General features: G+C 39.2%; 1 protein-coding gene across 4 annotated transcripts in view; it reads left to right on the top strand.

The window, feature by feature from the left end:
• ANKS1B (ankyrin repeat and sterile alpha motif domain containing 1B) overlaps positions 1 to 21574 on the top strand; it is a gene marked incomplete at its 5' end in the record, with an annotated part of 460979 nt that overhangs the window by 239626 nt on the left and 199779 nt on the right. For all 4 annotated transcript variants that reach the window (XM_082485311.1, XM_082485313.1, XM_082485312.1 and 1 more), the window contains one exon: positions 19765 to 19871. In XM_082485311.1, the coding sequence (XP_082341437.1) occupies positions 19765 to 19871 (107 nt within the window). The remainder of the gene's footprint in view (positions 1 to 19764; positions 19872 to 21574) is intronic.

The raw sequence follows: 21574 nt of genomic DNA, 5'->3' as shown, positions 1-21574 counted from the left end.
CTCCTTGTAAAAAGGGAATCTCCATCTTCTTTGTAGCCACGCTTTAAATACTGGAACGTGGTGATAAAGTCTCCCTTAAGCCTTCTTTTCTCAAGGCTGAACAAACCCAATACTCAGCCTTTCCTCCTATGTCAGGCTTCCCAGTCCCTTGATCATCTTTGTGGCCCTTCTCTGGACCCTCTCCAACCTGTCCACATCTTTTTTGTATGGCAGGGACCAAAAGTGAACACAGTATTCCAGGTGTGGCCTGACAAGCGCTGAGTAGAGTGGGATAATGACTTCTTTATCTCTGCTGGTGATGCTCTTGGTGATGCAACCCAGCATCCTGTTGGCTTTCATTGCCGCTGCAGCACACTGTTCACTCATATTGACTTTGTTGTTGTTGCGTTAAAGGGGCAAAGTAGTTTTGGCAGAAAATAAACCCCTTTGTGTTCTAACACTCCTCACCGAGGTGGGAGGCTGGGTGCAGCTAGGTTTAAATTCTGAGTGATGTCCAATTCACCACTATCAGTCCAGGCGCGTTTAATATATTAAACTGTTACCGTTCTGGATACACTAATAGCAGACTGCACCTTCAGCCCAGTCATGCTCATGAACTAGCACGGCCTCGCTTCGGTTGCGTTCAATGAGAAAACCCAAACGACTAGCTGCCTACCCAGTGCAGTTTATTTAACCAACAGATACACAAGTTCTTTTGGATTGCCGGTGATAGTGACTGTCTGCAAAGCACGTGCGAATACTAAAGATGCTAGCAATACAGCTCAGTTACAAAAGTGCTAAGTTATAAAACCACTCTATATAGAGATTTCTAAGTTTCCCGGGGAAGCACTTGGTATAGCCAAGTGTTCAAATCTTACCCACAAGCATCCTTATGGGGGGGGAGGGGGAAGAGAGTCTCAGCCCGTCGACTGGTCCCAGAAGTCCATGATGGTGTCTTCCCCTCACATCCCCCTTTTCTTGGGCTATTTTTATACTATTTTTTATCTTCAAGGTGGAGTTTGAGTGACTGTAGTCATAAATACTTTCGTTATGATTGGTGTAAAATTTTCTCGCCTCGCATTTAAAGGTATAGTTTATGAAAAATTCAGGGCGCAGACTCAAGGAGGAGTGGTCGCACCTTGGAGTCGGGTAGCTTTTGGGATGGAGGTGTGTTTTGGTATTATAATGACATTATAATGAGCAAAGTTCACTAAAGGACAGCATTTCATCAAAAAAAAAAGACAGATTGTTGGCTCAGGGTAACAAGTGGGCAGTTTATCAGTTCTATAAGACCTTCGAGGGCTCCATTTGGTTCCCAAGTTCCCAGTTTATCACAGAGTTTTAGCCGCAGTGTCTCCACTCTGCTCCATCCTTCGCATTGTTTTTCTGTGGTGCCATCTCGTTCCCATGTTTTCCAGATTATCACAGGGTTTGGCCTTGGAGTCTTCACCCCACTCCACTCCTCGTGTTGCTTTGCAAACAATATTGTACAGGGAATCACAGATGTAGTAGATTCTTCTTCATATACCAGCTGCGGCTGTATTTTACTCTAGAAGCCTTTTGATTTTATACCTTTCCTTAATGTGTGACGAATGCTGTATTATTGATCATTTTTAGTAATCATTCCACAGTTGTCCACTAGGACCCCCAGATCTGTTTCCACAGAGCAGCTCCCCAGCCAGGTAGATCCCAGCCTGTGCTGCACTCCTGGATTATGTTTTTCCAGGTGCAAGACCTTACACTAGTCCATGTTGAACTTCAGAAGGTTCTTATTAACCCACTCTTCCAGCCTATCCAGGTCTTCCTGCAGGGTGGCTCTCCCTTCCGAAGTGTCCACTTCCCCACTCAGTTTGGTATTATCAGCAAACTGCATCAAGTTATGCTTGATCCCATCATCCAGATCACTTATGAAGATATTAAACAATGTTCGGCCCAATATTGATCCCTGGGAGTCCCCACTTATGACAGCTTGCCGATTTGAAAAGGAACTATTTACCACCATCCTCTGGGTCTAGCTTGTCAGCCGGTTCCCCACCCACCACATAGACCCCTTGTCTAGACCGTAACTCATCAGTCTCTCTAGGAGGAGACTGTGGGAAACTGTATCAAAAGCCTTGGAGAAATCCAGGTAGACAATGTCCACTGCTCACCCCACATCAACCGAACAGGTTACTTTGTCATAGAAGGCAATCAGGTTTGTCAAGCATGATTTGCTCTTGGTGAATCCATGCTGGCTTTTCCCAATTGCGTGCTTCATTTGACTTGTGATAGCCCCCAGGAGGATTAATTCTATAACTTTCCTAGGGATTGAAGCTAGACTGATGGGCCTATAATTTCCTGGATCCTCCTTTAAGCTTTTCTTGTAGATGGGGGTGACATTAGCCTTCTTCCAGTCTTTTGGGTTGTCCCTTGATCTCCATGACTTCTCGAAGATTATGGAGAGCAGCCTCGCAATGACGTCAGCCAGCTCTCTTAACACACTCGGGTGGATATTGTCAGGGCCCATTGATTTGTAGGGGCCAAGCTCTTGTAATATATCGCTTACCAACTCTTATTTCACTGATGGTGGGTCTGTGTTTGCTTCAACCTTCCCAAGACGTGGGGCCCAACAGTGCTGGTAAAGACAGACGTGAACAAAGTGTTGAGAACCTCTGCCTTTTCAGTGTTGTTGGTGACTAGTTCACGTCTCCTGTTTAACAGTGGGCAATATTTTCCTTCTCTTTCTGCTTGTTGTTTATGTACCTAAAGAACCCCTTCTTGTAGTTTTTGACATCTTTGGCCAATTTCAATTCAAGTTGAGCTTTTGCTTTTCTAACTGCATGTCTGCATGCCCTGGCAATGCCCTTGTAGTTCTCAAAGGGTATTTGTCCACTTTTCCATTTCTGGTATGCTTCTCTTTTGGTTTTGAGCAGACTCAGAAGCTCGCAGTTAAGCCAAGGGGGTCTCTTGCTCCACATACTTCCCTTACTTTAAAGGGGATGAACTGTTCTTGTGCTTCCAGGAGAGTGTTCTTGAAAAACTCCCAGTGCTTGCTAACTCCTTTATCATCCATGGAAGCTTCCCATGGAATCCCTCCCAACCAAGCTCTGAGCAAGCTAAAGTTTGCTCTTCCAAAATCTAAAACCTTTGTCTTAGTACTAACCTACTGATCTACAATCAGTTTAGGGCTGTGCTGGGCTTTTGAGAGAACCACTTCTGTCAAATATATTCTAGCACATGGACGGTGATTTACAAGTTTATAATTCTGCTAATCATGAATTCTTTTTTGGATGCTATCCATAAATGCACTATCCAGTTGCTGTGTGCATACAAGTGCACAGGTGCATAGTCAGGATTTCTTTGGTCAACTAAGCATGTAGCTATCCTCAAGTGTCTTCATTGTTCCACCTAGAGGAATACAGGGTACAGTTTCCCAAGTTATCCTTCGGTTTCTTGATCTACAGTTTTGGCTTGGAAGTAATATACTGGCAAGCCTTTTTCTTACAGCTGTAATAAGGAAATTTCTTACTACATTTAGCAAGTTAGGTTTTTACAAAATTTATTTATTGCCCTTTTGTGAGAACAGTGCCTTTCTCTATGCTTGGAGATAATCCTAGCATCACATTCAGCATCTATGTCTAAATATCAATATCAAGGCTCCAAACTTTGCTCTCTGAGGCTACCCGAGTGAGTGCCTTTCAAAGATTAGTGCTACTTATTACTGAAATGTAAGCAACAGAATTAGATCATGTTAAAAAAAAATCCCTTTCAAGGGAGCTAGCAAATCTTCTGAAATATTTACATTAGCGGAATGTATTATCATGTCTACAACTTCAGAGAGACCCATGAGTTGGCTCTTCTAGAGCTACTATGAAACCAGGACTCTGGAACACTGGCAGCTATGCCGGAGTTGACTCCACATGAGCCATATCTCATTTGAAAGTAGCAGAGCTACAGTGGGTTTTGCTGTATTCAGAACAAACCCTACAACTTCTGTTTACATCAGGTTTTTCCACAAACAAGACTTTATTGCTTCTGGATGTGCCCACTACATATGCATGTTTCTGTGTCATGTAGTACATATTTAATACCAGGGATCAACCGTAGGTCATGGAGCACTGTATTAGAATACATTTTGTAGTGTACTTTCTCTGATCTTTCATATCAGGATGAAAGCTGTAGGCAGTCATCATACAAAAGTTATTTTCTTTGCTTATTTTGGCTTCTCTACTGATATGACCAAGGCTATTGTTATCAATGACTCCTTCACAGTCTGGGGAAAATTGCAAGAAATTTTTCTCATCAGATTTGCGAGGGACATGATTTTGAGCACAAAGATTGGGAAAGTAAAATAGATATGACTTCAGCAGACTAGGAAAAGATGGAATCAGGTGGGGCCACAGCCAGAAAAGCTGAATGAGAGGAGTAAGAGTTCACATTATGCCCTCTTCAGCTGTAACATGTAAGGGAAATTGCAGAGACCTTTGACTGCCAGAAGCTACATGCTCAGTTTCCTCTCTTTCTTCCATCTGTTCCACTGCCACTATTCAGACATGAAGCTTTCATCTTCCCTAGTATGATTCTGCCCATAATAGCTAAAATTTCACTCAGAAGTCAAACTTTCTTTTAACAAATGAAGCCTTGTTAGGCTGGCCCTTTTCTGTTTGCTGCCATATGGTTTCAGTTTTGGCAAAGTGGTCTTCCTCCAAAGCTGTTAATATCCTCCCTCTCCAAGGGCAGAAAACAGATAAAATATAAGTACTTAATTAAGGCAGAATTTTAATTAGATATGTGTAGGCATGTTGGCATAAGGCAGTTTTCACAGTGGTAAGTTATATACTTGAAAGTATATCTTTTAATTGTAATTTAGTGTCTGTTTTGCAGCAGTTACTTCCCCTTTTTAAATCTCCGTGTGGTTAAACTAAGCACTTTGATAAAGATTTAATTCATAGACTTTAATAAAATGAGCCGTGCACCCTCTCACAAAGTGGGAGACCTCTTAAGCTTACAGTTTCGAACCCACAACTCTAATTTTGCAATAGCCAACCACAACAAGCAGACTGTAAAATAAGGATAACATCACTTCCCTCCCAACTCCCACCTTCACATTGAAGCTAACATGCTGTGCAGAAAGACCAAAATATCTGTAGCATCATAAAGAGGAAAAAAAGAAAAGGCAGAGGGAAACTGACTCTGCAGCTGATAGAAGAGGGGCCCGATGAGAGGAGACAGCTCCAGCAGCCGGTCCCTGCTCCCGGTGCTGTTTGATGCCTCCTCAATAGGAAATGCATATGCAGTTTGAAATTTTTAAACTGCAAGTCTATGAACTCTTTACTATCAGTTATAGGACTTCACTGTAGGGAACACAGCCACACATTTGGGGTTGATTCTGCACTTCCTTGTATCTTATTAACAACTGCAAAGTGAATGTGGACTTCTAAGCTGTGATGGCAGATCCGCTGGGGGGAGTTCACCTAACTAAAGTCAATATGAGATGTTATGGAAGGCGAAGGTGATTCTCGTTTCAGGCAAAGCTGTTTTCAGTCACTCATGTTCTCTTACCCATGTCACTCACTCTCACACTCAATACCCAACAGCACCAAGGTGTGCATACATTTGTGGCCAAGTTGCTTGTCCGTGGTCTTTTGTGTGTGACATGGAAGGCTGCCTATTGCATTCTCATTGCATCTGTTGGGTTCCTTTTGATTAGCAATAGCAAACTGGGTTCTGGGTAGGTCTTTAAGAATGAACAGTTGCTATGGTATGGTTCTTTTGATCCAAAATTTTGTTTATTTCAGTGGTGCTCGTTGTTTTTGCTTCCTTCTCGCATATTTTAGGGCTAAAGTCTGTCTTCCTTTTGGAATAACAGGTAGATGAATATCACGTGCGGTGTGCTGTAATGTTGTTGCTGTCCTCCTGTGTAGTGTAGGGTCTTCTGCTGATAAATCATCTGTGCTGTTGTTTTGTCAGAGCACACTCCTCCTTGTCTTGACAGAAACACATGCCTCAGTGTTTTACCACTGTCAGCTGTGTCCTTGGTTATCAATACAGACCATACCTTTAACCCTTCGTAGCACCATTTCTTCTGGTGCTTTCACACGAGCTTTTCCATTCATGCAATATTCATACCAATCTTCATATTTCTTTTACAAATCTCTGCATTTTGAGTTATTTGAATTGTAGTCTAAGTGTATGCAATTGACTAGATTATAAAATAGTGGAGAACAGAAGCCATATAGCTGTAAAATATGTAGTAGAAATATTTGGGGCATTTATTTACTGAGAACACGATAGTCATAATGCATTGCGTGCCACTGAACTTACCCAAAGATCATATAAATTCTACAGAAGACATCACAAATAATTGGATTAATGTTTTGTTGACTTCTACATTGTAAAAGCCTAAACAAGAGATAAAGATGCATTGGATTTAATGATCTGTTGAATCCCAAAACAAACTTTACAGAAGACTGGGCAAACTGCAGGATAATTGTAGAGCTTTTAGCTATGTTTTATAATAAACACAATGGGAGTTGGATGCAAAAAGCTGCAAGCATTTCTTTTTTCTGTTATTCATGTATTCCTATTATAAGGGAAATTTTACCCTGTAGTGTCATAAATGTAATATTCAGCTATATGCTCTTCATACACCAATTAATCAGAGCTGTTTTTGAAACAGCCTACTACAAACGAAGACACAGGCTAAAATGAAAATACAGTAAAAATGTAAGTCATTAGACCATGTTTACCCATGTAGTCTCTAACTGATGCATTTTCTTTTTACATTTCCACTCTCCTGTAAGTGCCGATCAACATATACCTTTTATCTCTGTCCGTGCTTTTCTTGTTCAATGTTATGCTTCTTTTTCCAAAACTTTGCAAAGCAATTCAGTCATTATATTCACAGACTTGAATAAATGATATCTGGCATATGTCTTCTAGAAGGAATAGGGAAGAATGACAGCAAACAGAGAAACTTAAGAAAATGGAACTATAATATTATAAATATTGACATTCATCAGTGAGTAAATGTATAGTCTAATTCTTGTCAATTTTCTACGTGGTCTACTTGTGACCATCAGATCTTGTCACGCTAAATTTAGATGCTCTGCAATAGGACTGCTTGAGCAAAGGGATCTTCTACAAACTCTCTTTTAATTGGAGGATTAACATGTAATTTCAACTGACTTAATATACTGAGACTTCCAGAGGTAACTCACATCAGATGTAACCTTCCAATGAAATAGCATAGGAGATTCAGACCCCATTGTGATACTGATATTTCCTTTGGAAAAAGTTTAATCCTTGGCAGTCTGTTCAGTTGTAGTGTTATTTCTGAGTAACCAAACGGGTTGTTTTGTTTTTTTTTTTTCTCAGAGAATTAATACAAGAGGTGTATTCTTCCTTGGAGAGCATATAGTAAAATATTTGTCAGACCTAAAGATATTTTTGTTTATTTTATAGAAAGAATTAATCTCAGAAAGAGGAGTAATGCATACAGAGTCTTTAACATCTCTTCTTTCATTTAGTTATTAACCTAATATCTGATCCTTACATTCTACTGTTAAATATAGTTAGAATAGAAATCTATATGACCACAGACATGAACAATTTAAGTGCAGCTTGAATATACTACTTAAATCTATGAAAACTCAAATAGTGTATTTACCACTGTTCTTAGAGCCTTGGTTCAGTATTTTAAAAATATTCTCATATTAAATAATTTCGCTTTTGAAGGAGTGGGAGATACTGAGTTATAAGGAAGACATGCATGTTTATAAGTACATATGGCATGAGATAGACCTATACCATACTCATAAAAGCCCATAATATTTGAGACAGAGTGCAGAATGTCACAAATACACAGAATACAAAATTCAGAAAATTATTTTCATTGACTTCCAAGGTTGTGAAGCTCAGAAATATTGACAACTAATAGCAAAATGGAGAGTGAAGTAGTATGATGTTTAAGCATGTTTAGGGACAATGTTAAGAAGAACTGTCTACCTTACTGTACAGGAAATCACTCTTAATTGAATAAAAGTTATTCTCACTTTAAAAGTTTGGATATACCTGTCTATGGCGTACCCTTACAAAATTGCACTGATATGAGCAAAACCAGTCAGATCTCAAATTAATTGGTTGTGAAACCTGCTTAAAAATAGTATTACTCACATTACCTCCTGGATTCTATTGGTAGTAAATTGGTCTTTAACTCTTAAGTCGATTTGAAAACATTTCTGAGGATGGTAATGTTAATGCTACAATCTCTTCTTCCTGGTCAATTCTCTCCTCTGTCAGACCTATCCCTGAAGTCAATGAGCTGTACATACTGTATCTTTTAGCACCATAGGGTTGAATATTCCTGAGCTATGCCCATCTAGATAGGAGATAAAAGGATCAACAGAGACGGATTGCAGACTTCAGAACTTGAAAAAAATGGATTAAAGCATTTTTCAAAGTTATTTCCAGTAGGACTGAGGTCTTGCCTGTTTCTCCACTGAACCATGACAGTCCAGGGGAAGTACTAATAATCTATGTCGTCTCCACAAGGACAGTTTGGCTGCATTTCACAAAGTTAATGCCAGAGTGTTTGTTGGTGTGCCTAAAAAATGACAAGCTAATGGTGCCCTCATTCTGTAATACTCTCATAATCATCCTACTGTAATTCCAGAGGTTAAGAGATATTTTTTTCAGACCATGATAAATGACGTGAAAGTAATGATCACATTACTTGAGAATTTTAGAAGTCACTTGCTTAGGTTCAGCTTTTTTCCTTGCAGTTTAATCTGAACCTTGCAACTATGTAATCATTTACACGCATGCATATTAATATTTCATTCAATTGATGTCACTAAATTGAACAGCATTTATTCCTTAAAGCAGAATCAAGTTCAATACCAGGTTAAAAATGTATACAAAATAGGAATTAGCACCTCACTGGAGTTAAAAGTATCTGATGAAAAATGAGCGTTCACAACCTGTGGCCAGGATAAACCTTAAAGAGAACAGAATATTCCTAACTTCTAAAATAGACTGTACAAAAACCATAAAGTGATTACTAAGGGCAAATCTCTCAAACTTTGTTCAACATCTTTGGTGGTCTTTTGTATGAGATGATATGGGTATTACTCTTACAAATACGTTAGGGTTAGAGATGCTGTGGCAAGTGAGACTATAATGAAGTTTGTCTTTCATAAATTATATAGAGATTTAAGTCTACTAAAACTGAATTAATAACAGTTTCTTGAAAGTTCATTTGATTCACTCATGTTTCCTTCATAATCTAGTAGTCTTTAGATTTAAATAGATATGAATCCTTGGAAGCTCACATTTCTAGTAATCACAAGAACATCACATGCTAGTTAAAAATCTTCGGCTTATTATAGAATTTGCAGCACACGGAATTGTTTCTAGTTTTAGTTCCACCTACAGAAAATGAAGTAATTTAGAATATTGAACTAACTAAAGTGCATTCATTTGCTTTCTAACCCAGACTGTTAACCTGAGTTCATGATCGTAACACTGGAATCAGTATTTTCTTGTTTCATTGCCCTATATTCAGGAAGATTCTGTATTTGAATGCCTTCAAATCCTTCAAAAATTATTTGCTGTTTACTGCTTAGCACCTCTACTTCATAATCCATGATACCAGGAACTTCCCAAAACTGTTTTTCTACTTTTTCCGCTGCTGCCTTTAGCTCTGTATTTTAGGTTATTGCATTATTAAAAATCTGAGATGGCTCAGGTTAAATTATTGATTGCTTATAGGAATTTGCATTATATGCTAATAATAGTGTTTAGTATAAAATTGTGAACTGTTCTGGTACCTATTTCTAAAGTATATTTATTATTCATGACTTCTTGCACGAGTTTAGATAAGTATTTTTTATGAACTCTGCAATTTGACTCTTTTTCTATTTATGGGATATGATGGACCATCTCGATTACTTAGTGCTACTTCTGTTTTCTGGTAGGCTATTTGAAATGGTTTATAGAGCATAATTCCAAAGAATAAATTATCTTGTCGGTACACAAATCCCCCTGTTTGCATATGAATATGGCATTCATATAGACACCAGCCATTCTTCTCAAATTTATGCAAGCATAAATCCACGTTCACAGAAGTTTTCAAACAGCGAATAGCAAGGAATGTAGCTAAATAGCTCTAGACCAGAATTCAAGAGAATAACTGTAGGTGTTGGTTTTGGTTATTAAACCAGCTCTAGTCTTGATCTTGCTCGTAGTACAGGAAATAATCAGTAACATGTTATAACGCATTAGCGAAGCCAGTCTGACGAGTATGTTTTTGGCTAACCTGTACCTGCACCTGTAGGAGCACTTGAGCTCTTGCTGAGCTCCGTTAGCCTTGACAAGGGAACGATGGAAGGAACGATGCCCGGAATACAGTTTATTAAACTTGTCTGGAAAGTTGCATTTCTATCATTCCAATTTCTAAAACAAAAAGCCATGCAGGTCTAAGTACAATGCCAGGGGAGGTGTTTGCACTGTCTGTAGGCATCAACACAGATTCCTAAAACAGGATCCTAGGCTCCGTCTGTGGGTAGGGGATGCTAGTTCAGAGTTCCTGCTCCAGAGGTGGGAGAGTGAGAGTCAACCAGTCGGCATGAGGGAGCTCACAGCGAGGATGAACAGGGTTTATATAACCTCATCCATATGCAAACAGTCCAGTGAGCTGCCAGAGCTGTGCCAGCATGCCACCCACTCAAGTAACGTCTTTATTATTCATTGAAAGATGCTGCGGTTTTCTTTTGGTGTTGCAGAGCCTGTGTTAGCAAGGGAGAAATATTACAGAAGGTGGTTAGATATAGAGTTTTTATGTAATAAAGCAAGTTCCTATTGAGAACCTGACTTTTTGTCAGGGAATAGAGAGGGCCAGTTGTTCCCTAATGGCAGTGAACTGTGCCCTCACCCACACGGTGCAGTCCCATGGGGTCTGCACCCAGTGGGCAAAGCCAGGTACTGGTAACAGGCTCCATCGACTGCCCCAGACAGGCCCCTGAGAGATGACTTAGGTCCAAGGTCCACTGAGGGAGCCCAGCCAGGAGCAAAATGAGATTGGGTCAGAGACAGAAATGGAGACAAGACTGTAACATGGGTTCATAGTCCATACAGGAAGCAGGGCTGAAGATAGGACTAGAAAAAAGTCACTATGTATGTCTGAGGGGTCCATCCAGGAGACGAACTACCTACAGTGTAGATCCAGCATCCATCCATTAGGTAGGACCAGAGGCAGGGCCAGAGACTGGCACTGCTGTGGCATTGCTGGGGCAGGGACTGATGGCCCCAGGCTGAGCTGAAATGGAGTCCTGAGCCGTGGGCAGGGTGGAGGGAGGCCTGAGAAGATGCTGGGCATGGACAGCAAGGGTCCCTCAGGGCTCTGACAGCTCTAGTTTTTACTCAGTGCTATGATTTTGTCTTACCATATCAGTGAAATGTAGCAAATTGTGTCCGATTTATATATTATTTTCTGAGATTTTGAATGTTCTAGGAAAGAAATAGGTAAGGGGCAGTTCTGTGTTATTCTTTAGTAAAGACCTTCAAGGTAAGTTTGTTCCCATTAAAACATATTTTTTCCAGTACAGGTTTAGAGTATCAACCTTACAATTAGCTGCTGGTTAACATTGAAGAGCTAGTACATGTAACAGATGTCCTCTATCTAATCTATAAAACTGTTCAAGTTAAGTTAGAATCACTTCAAATACCTAAATCCAACTGAATGTCAACTCTAGACAAATCTCAGGATAATTTAATGTCAGATAAGTAATTTAATGTTACAATGAACATTTTTTACCTGTTCTGAAAGGCTTGAAAGGGGAAGTGGGAGAAAAAAATAAGTGAAAGGCAAGAGGTAGATGTGAAACAACAACAGATTGTTGTAGCTGCAGATGAAGGATGACAAAAGAGCAAATGACCGTAATTTACAAGGATAATAAGTAGAAGATAAATAGGGAGTGTAGAAACGGAATTATAAAATGAAGCTAGAAAGAACAGGAAGGGGAGAAGGGAATTCACCTGATCAGTTCAAAGGAGATCACTCTAAAATATGGTGCACTGGGGGCAAGGGAGACTCTGAGCCCAACTTGGCAAAAGAAAACAGAAGACAAAGTGTCACACTGTCTCAGGTTGAATCTGATTTGTAAATTACCCCAGGAGAAATCCTTAACTTTCCATCTTGTATACTTTCAAGATTCATAATTTCAAAGATATGATAGTTTACTGCAGTGTCAGCACAGGCCTCTTGTTTCCACAGCTCTCCATGGGACCTTGCAGCAGTTACTAAATCTATGAAATTATGGCTGCCATTTATTTCACGGCTGTATTTAACTTCTTGAGATATCTCTGTGCAGTGAGTGTTCTGTCAAACCTTTTTTGAACAGTTTCTTCAAATATTTCTCTGTTAACCAGCTCTGCTTGTTTGCTAGTGCAGTGTTGCATAGCACAGAGCTGTACAAAGATTTGCTCAAATTTGAAATTACATAAATTTGTTTTTACGGTGCCAGGAATTATAGCATAAAGGGTTGGGCTTGCATAGTATTTTTAGCAAGAGTATGTAGTATATGTTTATGTATATGTATACACTTAGTATACTAGCTTTTAATGGTAGTCTAAAATGTTTACTGAATTAAATAAAATATTTGGATTGGTCATGGTATCATGTACATTTTCAAGTATTTTTTTCTTGCTAGACAAAAACAGTGAAAATGATTACTCATTGGTGGTGAGTGTAGTGTTACTATTATCCTGTAAAAGTTCCTGAGGCAAGCACAGGAATTGCTGTAAGAAACTAACTCCTTTTTTTTTTTTCAGAAAATGTTATTAACTTTCATTGAAGCCAGAATAAATTTCTAACCAAACTAGCCACCAAAATGTCTAGTTTTTTCTAAAATTAGGCAAAACTATGGCAAAAAAAATCCATGAAGGACTATTAAGCATAATGACATTATTTCTCTTTCAGGAAGGCTCTGAGCTGCAAATTGCTGGAAACTGGGAGAGCCCTAGGAAAGGGTCACTGTATGTCCATCTTATTCTTAGGCTCTTCTGTAGGCATCTAATAGTAGCCACTGTGAATGAAGTTAGTGAATGGCTGAAGCTAGATGAATCATAGAATCATAGAATAGTTTGGGTTGGAAAGGACCTTGAAGATCATCAAGTTCCAACCCCCCTGCCATAGGCAGGGACACCTCCCACTAGACCAGGTTGCCCAAGGCCCCATCCAGCCTGGCCTTGAACACCTCCAGGGATGAGGCCTCAACAACCTCTCTGGGCAACCTGTTCCAGTGCCTTACCACCCTTAAAGTGAAAAACTTCTTCCTAACATTCAATCTGAACCTGCCCTCTTCTAGTTTAAAGCCATTCCTCCTCGTCCTATCGCTACATGCCCTAGTAAAAAGTTCTTCCCCAGCTCTCCTGTAGGCCCCCTTTAGGTACTGGAAGGCCGCAATAAGATCTCCCCGGAGCCTTCTCTTCTCCAGGCTGAACAGCCCCAACTCTTTCAGCCTCTCCTCATAGGAGAGGTGCTCCAGCCCTCGGATCATCCTCATGGCTCTCCTCTGGACATGCTCCAGCGGGCCCATGTCCTTCTTATGTTGGGGACTCCAACAAAGCTGCGGTGTAATCCAGTGCAGTTGATCCTGTGGTCTCACAGTGAAACATCCATCTGTTCTTAACAATTCTTGCAATTCAGCAGGTCACATCTTGTATTTCTGTTCTGTGGGCCAAGGATGTAAATCTGACTGAACTCGTGGCTATTACAATGCTCTATAATACAGTGTGATTTTCCTGTTGTCTTCAGAAGAAATCATCCCCCCAAACTTACTCATTTAAAATACAAAATAAAAACCTAGAGAGACAAGCTGTATCTCTAGCAATCTTGCTGTATGCTGATATATGTTACCATATACCGTATACATATATATTGCTCAGCATCATAGCAATGACAGTCTTCAATAGAACAGGGTACCCTGAGTCCTAGTCCAGTGGCCGTGCTCTAGAAAACAGATCTTTTCATTTTCCAATAACTTCTGTTGCTCATTCACTGAACAGGATGGGTTCTGAAGGAGACTAAATCGAAGTTGCCAAAGCAATCAACTGAACGTGAAAAATATCCTAACTTTGAAGTGTCTATAAAAAATATATGTTTCATGATGGAGTGGAGTACTTCCACTGAGCTGTTCCTGATAATATATCAACAATCAGAAACAAAAACTCGTAGAAAGGCCGTTGGGGTTCACAAAGTACAGTTGACAAATCATCTGTCAAATAAAATGAATTGTCCTTGCTGACTTTGTAGTTATAGTTATTATAGATAGTTATTGTACTTACATAGTGATAATGTAGAGTTTTAATAAATGTTGGTATAAAAATCAGAGAACTGTGAGGATGATTTTCCTAGTCAATGAGCTTGCATTAGTTGTGGTCTGAGAATTATTTTTGTGCATTCTGAGCCACACATAAGCAATGGAAAGTAACCTTTAGATTATAAATACTAGTTAGTGTTATTTAAATTCAAGCTGTTTCTATAGATTTTGTTTTGTTTTCAGTATATGCCATGAAAAATGTCTCTAAAAGTACTTTCAGGAAAATATTCAGCATCACCAAACATGATCATCCAAACTGGCATCATCATCCAAAGAGGTAGGCTGCTGACAGAAGTTACAGATTTTATGTAAGGCATCCAGGTTTTTCAGAGTTTTATGAAAAAGATCATTTAAAATCTAAGCATTTTGAGTAGCCTAATAACGTAACTGGAATGCATAAGATCATAAAATCATAGAATGGTTTAGGTTGGAAGGGACCTTGAAGATCATCAAGTTCCAACCCCCCTGCCATGGGCAGGGACACCTCCCACTAGACCGGGTTGTTTGGAGCCCCATCCAACCTGGCCTTGAACACTTCCAGGGATGGGGCATCCACAACTTCCCTGCACAATTTGCTCCAGTGCCTCACCACCCTCATAGTGAAAAATTTCTTCCTAATATCTGTTCTAAATCTCCCCTCTTCCAGTTTGAAGCCATTACCCCTCATCCTATCACTACACGCCCTTGTAAAAAGTCCCTCTCCAACTTTCTTGTAGGCACCCTTCAGATACTGTAAAGCTGATATAAGGTCTTCTCTTCTCAAGGCCGAACAACACCAATTCCAACTCTCTCAGCCTGATAAAGCAGATACCTTGTATACACTTCTTGGAACCTACTATACTTCTCCCATAATAAACTTTCTTTAATTGTATTGGTCGGCTGGATATCAGGCATAGTTTTTATCATACAGCATCCCGTTCCTAGCTGTTCTTATCTCCTCTTCCAGAATACATGTCAGTAAAATAGTTTATTCACTAGAACACCCAGTTACACTAATTCTGCTCTAGCACAAGTTATGTCACAATGTTGAGAGATAACTTTTTTATCCAGCTGAATTCATAAATACAAAGAGGAAAATGATATCCCATTTAGTGTTGGACAAGGATGAAAGCTTTAATTTTAAAAAAGTTTACACACTTACTCTAGCATCAATGTCTTCTCCAGCTCTGCTAAACTGGCTACCAACTTACTTAAAAGATTTATCATTTCATATTGTGGTATAGTCTTCACTCAGAAATTTCTTGGTCAGTAGCTACTAAAATTCTCCAGTTTTTGATTCCTTGACACCAGAAGTCTTTAGCAATGTTCAATAGGTATTGACCTACCAAAGAAAACTGTTTATAATAACCTGTTCATGATGACTGGGGGAGCACCTCCTCTAGCAAGAATTACTCTGTTTCTCTCTTTTCCTCACTCAAAAAATAAAGAAAGAAAAAAAAAAAAAGAAAAATCCACATTTTTAACAGTACAGACAATAAAATAGAGGAGACCTTAAATTCCTTTGCATTTAGAGCAAATCTGCCTTACAACGTGTTTGAAATCATGTGCTGTCTGATATCACAGATTCAGTCAATTCCAAACCCCACAATAAAGATATTCTGAGTCTCGTTGGGAACGAGACGTCTTGTAGAAATTATCGTATAGCATACCAGATGGCATCTTTCTTGCAGACATCACTTCAGTGTGCTGCTTCTATTGCCTTGGACAAGAAAGAACCAAGTATTGCTATCCCTGTAAGAGACATGCATCAGTTTTCCCATTCAGGAATAGGCACATCTTTTTTGTTTTGGTATCACAGAAGGATTATCATGGGATTTATGTTCTTTGAAAGCATAGGAAAGCACAGTAGTATGTAAATGTGTTGCAGGTGAGACCGTCTCATACACTCTGCATGTCATTTTTCAAAATCAGGACCAGCTTTAGGCGTAGGCAAAGTAGGTGCTGCCTGCAGCGGCACAGTGGTGGGGCAAGCACTGATTCATAGACTAGCAAAATGAAGAGATAGCCTTCCGGTCTCAAACCAATAGCACCTGCTCCAGTTTCCACTTGCACTGGCTCAGGAAAACAGTCCAAGCAGCCCCCCTGGACTTGCAAAGAACAAGGAGATCGAAAGAGCTGCAAGTTCCTGTAACGAATGACTTCATGCTAGTCCCTGAAATCCTGGCTTTGCTCTGTGCCCTCCTTTGCCTTTGCCTTAAAACTACCTTTAGAGGAAGAAGGAGGGTAAAAAAGTCTTGCAGATAACAGGGTACTTTAGCAATGAGATGATAATCAAGGATTAGGACAAGGTGGCAATCTGACTGTGTTTCTTCTTATTTTCTTTCCCCTTGCTGAGCAACCGTATGTTGTGTTGATGGGCTCAGACATATAGTTATACTGGCAGGGGACAGAGCTGGAGGAGAGTGTGCGGTGGGACCAGCAGTGCTATAATCATCCAGTGCTGGGGCCGTGGAGGTAGTTAGACACAGTACCAACAGCTACATGAGGAAATGTGTCTGGGGAGCCACTCAAAAACTGAATTTTGCCTCCACTGTTGCTAGGCATTGAGCCAAGCACTTCTCATCACTGGCAGCCTAACTTCTATGCTGTTTATAGTAAGGTAAGGAAGAAGCAGTTTGACCATGAAACTGGTATATTGATTACCTGGCTGTGCCTTATTGTGGGCAGAACATTTTTGTTGGTGGGAGGCACAAGATGTGGAGACATTTGTGTCTATGCATGTATGGGAAATACAGGAGTCAATCGTGCATAATCCTTTCAAAGAATGGGATTATGCTTCACTAGGTCTCTTTCTGATATCAGTTTTTCTGCTTATGGGGGAAGAAGACAAAGTCAGGAATGCTTTTCAAAAGAATTCGTGATTTCTCAGTCAACTAATAAAAATTCAGCAAGGATTTAATGCTCATCTTGTTAAAGATAATTTTGTTGCCAATTTGTTCTTTGAAGAGCTTGCCCAACCTTTCAAATTTGCTCACCCAAGGGAAGTCCACTATATTTCAACTCAACATAGCCTACCCTCCTCCTTACAGCCTTGTTACTGACTGGGCACAACCCTGAAGGGATTATGCTCTGTCTATGTACAAAGATGTTGATTCACAGTCAAAAAAAATCTCTGGAAAATAGAGAAGATTTACAGACAGGCGTCAACAAATGCACTTGTATCACACGAGACCTAGATTCCTATCAATTTGGTATATCTGCTTTCTCTGAGAAAAAGTTAATTATCCTTTAACATGTTTGAAGTACATTTAGCTATTTGTGCACACTGTACTCTTACCAAAAACATATGTTCTATATTGCATATATTCACACGCTATTGTTATTAAACACTTGAGAAAACTCCTAAAAGTTTCTTCAGCAATTACAGATTTACCAGTGCCTGATAAGCCTTCAGTACTTTGTTGAGAGACCTAATGAACCTTTCATGCTTCATGTAGTAATATATCAAATCAGGAAGAAGACCTGGAGTAATGTAAGATCTCATTACAGTCCTGTCTAAGGCAACTTTCCAACCTTGTGAAAGATCTTCTATGGCTCAACTAAAATTATTCTACAAAATCCAAAATCATTATGGACTTCAGTTTACATGAGATATTCCACAAATCCAAACATCAATATCAGAGTGACAGGTCATCCAGTTTTAGTCCAAGGACGAGTCAGGTTGGAGTTGAAACTCTTATAGGATTGTTAATTTTAAATATACGGCTAAGTTCAGAGTCTGTTCTGTGGCTGCTCAGGGACCCTCTGCATGTCACTTGCAGAGAATTTGTAGTAGAACGTGTCGGTCAGATTGTAGGTTTGGATTTCTATGAAACAGTTTTCTGCCTTAGTACCATCAATCTCAAATTATGCTATTGACAGATATCTATAATTTCCTTATGCCTAGAATTAAATTCCTCCTTAGAGATGATCATTGCTTGAGATCCACAAAGAACAAAAAAAAAACCAAAGGGAAGTAATTAATGTGTCCAATAAATGAAGTTCTGCTGGACCGGATTTTTCTTAGAATTGTACCCTGAATATACCCATTTTCTGCCTTTTTTGCTAAGTCCTTTAATCCTGTTATGAAAAACGAAAGTTTAGTAAACATTTCTTTCAGAACAAAGGTGTAAAATATGTCCGCGTTGAGAGAAACTGTCTCAAAACTGAAACACTGATGGAAAATACATCGTGAGGTATTTGGTTTCTTATGCAGAAAATGAACTTTGCTTTTGTTTTAAATTCATCATCTCCATTAATTTTTTTCCAATTATGGTTGATAAAATATACACCCTCTTCAGAAATAACGCAAATCTTATATGTCTGCCAGCTATCATTCACATTTTTCTTAGAAAAAGATATAAACTTAAAATTTTACTTAGTAAAAATATTCTTTTAATTATTCATTTGAAAGGGTGACCTTTTCAAGTTGAATTATTATATGTTGGCATGAAGGTTTTCTTGTGTCTTATAATATTTTACGGTTGAAGAAATCATGCAGATAATCTAATTACTTTGACTAAAATTGTTGTGCCGTTTATGTCTTTTGCTGTACTACAGGAGAGAAACTGTGAAATGTATTCATTATCGACTCATTAAAGGGTTTTGCAATTATATAAGCAGAGATGCAGACCACTACCTATCTTGTATTAAAAGGGGAAAGGGGAAGGCATAGTAAATCTTGCCATAGCCTATGGTTTCTGTATTGCATTTCCTAATGTCTTGTGAAACGTAAAAATCTACAACAAACAGATATGTAAAGCGTAACGGGGATGAAGATTCTATTCAGATTTAAGTGCTCTAGGTTGCTTTTGAATCTTGCTATTTTCTGCGTTTGTTTTGACTGCTCTCATCATTCAAGATTGACGCTTGGATGGGTGTGTAGGAGGAAGCAGCAGCAGCAGGCTTACAGCTTGCAGACAAAAAAAAATCTGCCTTATCTGATGGCTATTATTGAAAATGCGAGGTGTAGCCTAGGCTGGGTAATGAAGGGGAGCGAGCGAGGGGGAGCAAGAAGCATGGAGCTGCATACTGATGAGTGTAGGAGTACTTGATAAAAAGAATTCTTGCTGCTGGCAGTGCATTGCTCATTGTGGAGTATTCCAACAATCACATATAACGGAGAACAGCTTAGCTGACAGCTTGATATGCTTTTTTTTTTTTTTCCCCCCCTACTGTATGACGTACTGGTCTGTAGTAAAGATTAATAACTAAGAAATGTAGAGCTGGGATCAGATCTTACGCTATATACTGCCCTGTAAACTATGTTTTACTTCTGACTTTTCTGCTTGCTGAAAACATTAATCTGTCAAGCTGGCGGGCTCCTTTGATACCAACTTTCCCAGGAACACGATGTGGCAATGCCACCTCTCAGCCCAGGACTACCGCTATTATCCAGTGGATGGTTATTCGTTGCTTAAACGCCTCCCTCTTCACCCTCCTACAGGACCCCGATGCCCTGTCCAGACAGTGGGACAATGGTTGGAAAATATTGGGCTACCTCAGTATGAAAACCACTTGCTGGCTAATGGATTTGACAATGTGCAATTTATGGTAAGAAATCTTCTGTGCATAGCTCTGTATATACACTGTAGCTGCCTTTTCTGTCTGTCTCTTATGTGCTCATAAAAACCTTAAAGCCGTTCTGCATTGCACGAAGAAGATCTGTTCAGTGTTTCACTTTTCTGTGTCTAGCTAAATGAATATATAAGCTGTCCTTGTGTAACTTCCAAGCTGTACACATTACAAAATATTCTAGGCAGAAATATGGTAAAAGAAAAACTGAGTATTAAGGTTCTTTCTCCCCCTCATCAGTCTTCAGATTAAAAAAGAAAAACGCACAGTTCTTTTTAATCCATTGCAGGATTTTCACAGTATGTAAAAGCTGTAAACACCCCTGTCTGCAATACATCACATTATTACTTTTATTTAAACATTAACATCATTGTAATAATACTTAAATAACATGCAATGCCATTCTTGCATTGAGAGGTATTTTAATAGCAGAAAATTATTTAATGAAGTGTGCTCTCTGTGCAAGTGATTCTGGCTGTCTCAGTTAAAGGTTTTTGCATCGTAGATAACCAGGCTGTGGGATTCACTTGTTGAAACTTATGCCCCGTGTCGAAAAGTAACGCATTCCTTTTAATAGTTCCGTTTTCGTGTTTTAACTCTAGGCGTTTATCAGGAGCGTATGAATGAAATAAAATTTGATGTACTTCAGGATTTATAGTATTACCGTGGGGTGTAAAGTAACAGGGACCTGTCGTGCACAAACTTTCCATTGAAATGAATATTGACAGTAAAGAGAGAAGCTTACTTGTAAGGTTGTTATATAATCACTTTTCTGCCTGCCTCGGTATTCACATTACTTGAACCTTTTGCAAAAATCCTGACTACATTTCTTACATTTCTTAAGCTTATAAAAGCTTAAAATATTATTAATCAGCTCCTTTTTAAGATATTTTTAGTAACCGTGTATATCTTGGAACACTTCTAACTTCTCATAACTTGCACCTGGCATATAAGAAACAGAAGTGAAAGAGCATGAATATTATGACTATAAAATCATCACGAGTTGTGGTTTTCCTATTCAATTTCTTTTGCCAACATCATTATATGCCTTTGGTTTACTGATCAGAAATTTAAGGCGCAGATCTCTGTCATTTCCACAATATAACAGTGTAGAGATTTCTTCCTGTTTTTACATGGCTGCCATGTGATCTTCTGCTTATACCAGTAAAAATCATTAGAATCTTTACCTTAAAACATTCTTGAAAACAAAGCTTGCAAGGGTGTGCTGTCAGCCTAACAATGTAAAAAAAAATAACATTCCAAAATGGGTTTCAAGCTACAGTTTCCCAAAATGTAACTGCATATTCTTTTATATGCGGTAGCATTAGTTACATAAGTAGATGAACGTTTAGTCTTAAAGACATTGCAGAAGGAAATTGTTCACAAGAGGCTGTAGGTGGCATAACAGATGCCGGGGGGTACACCTACCACAGGTAAATGATGAGCACCAGAGGAGCCAAAGTAACTGCCCTGTAGGGCTTTCCACTTTTCCCCTGGCTGTGGAGGTGCCCGAACCCCTTTCCGGGGGAATTTAGAAGACTTTCATTTGCTGTGTCTCTTATTAGTGTACTTATGTAAACATACAAATTGGATACAAGATTCTATAATTCAAATTCATCAATCAAACTTTTCAGGTATCGGGCAGATTAAGTTACGCCTGCATACTTGTGTGTTAGCTAATG

This window comes from Vanellus vanellus (genome assembly GCF_965231255.1).
Source record: "Vanellus vanellus genome assembly, chromosome: 1".
NCBI lineage: Eukaryota > Metazoa > Chordata > Aves > Charadriiformes > Charadriidae > Vanellus > Vanellus vanellus.
This window is presented reverse-complemented; position numbering and strand designations above follow the sequence as displayed.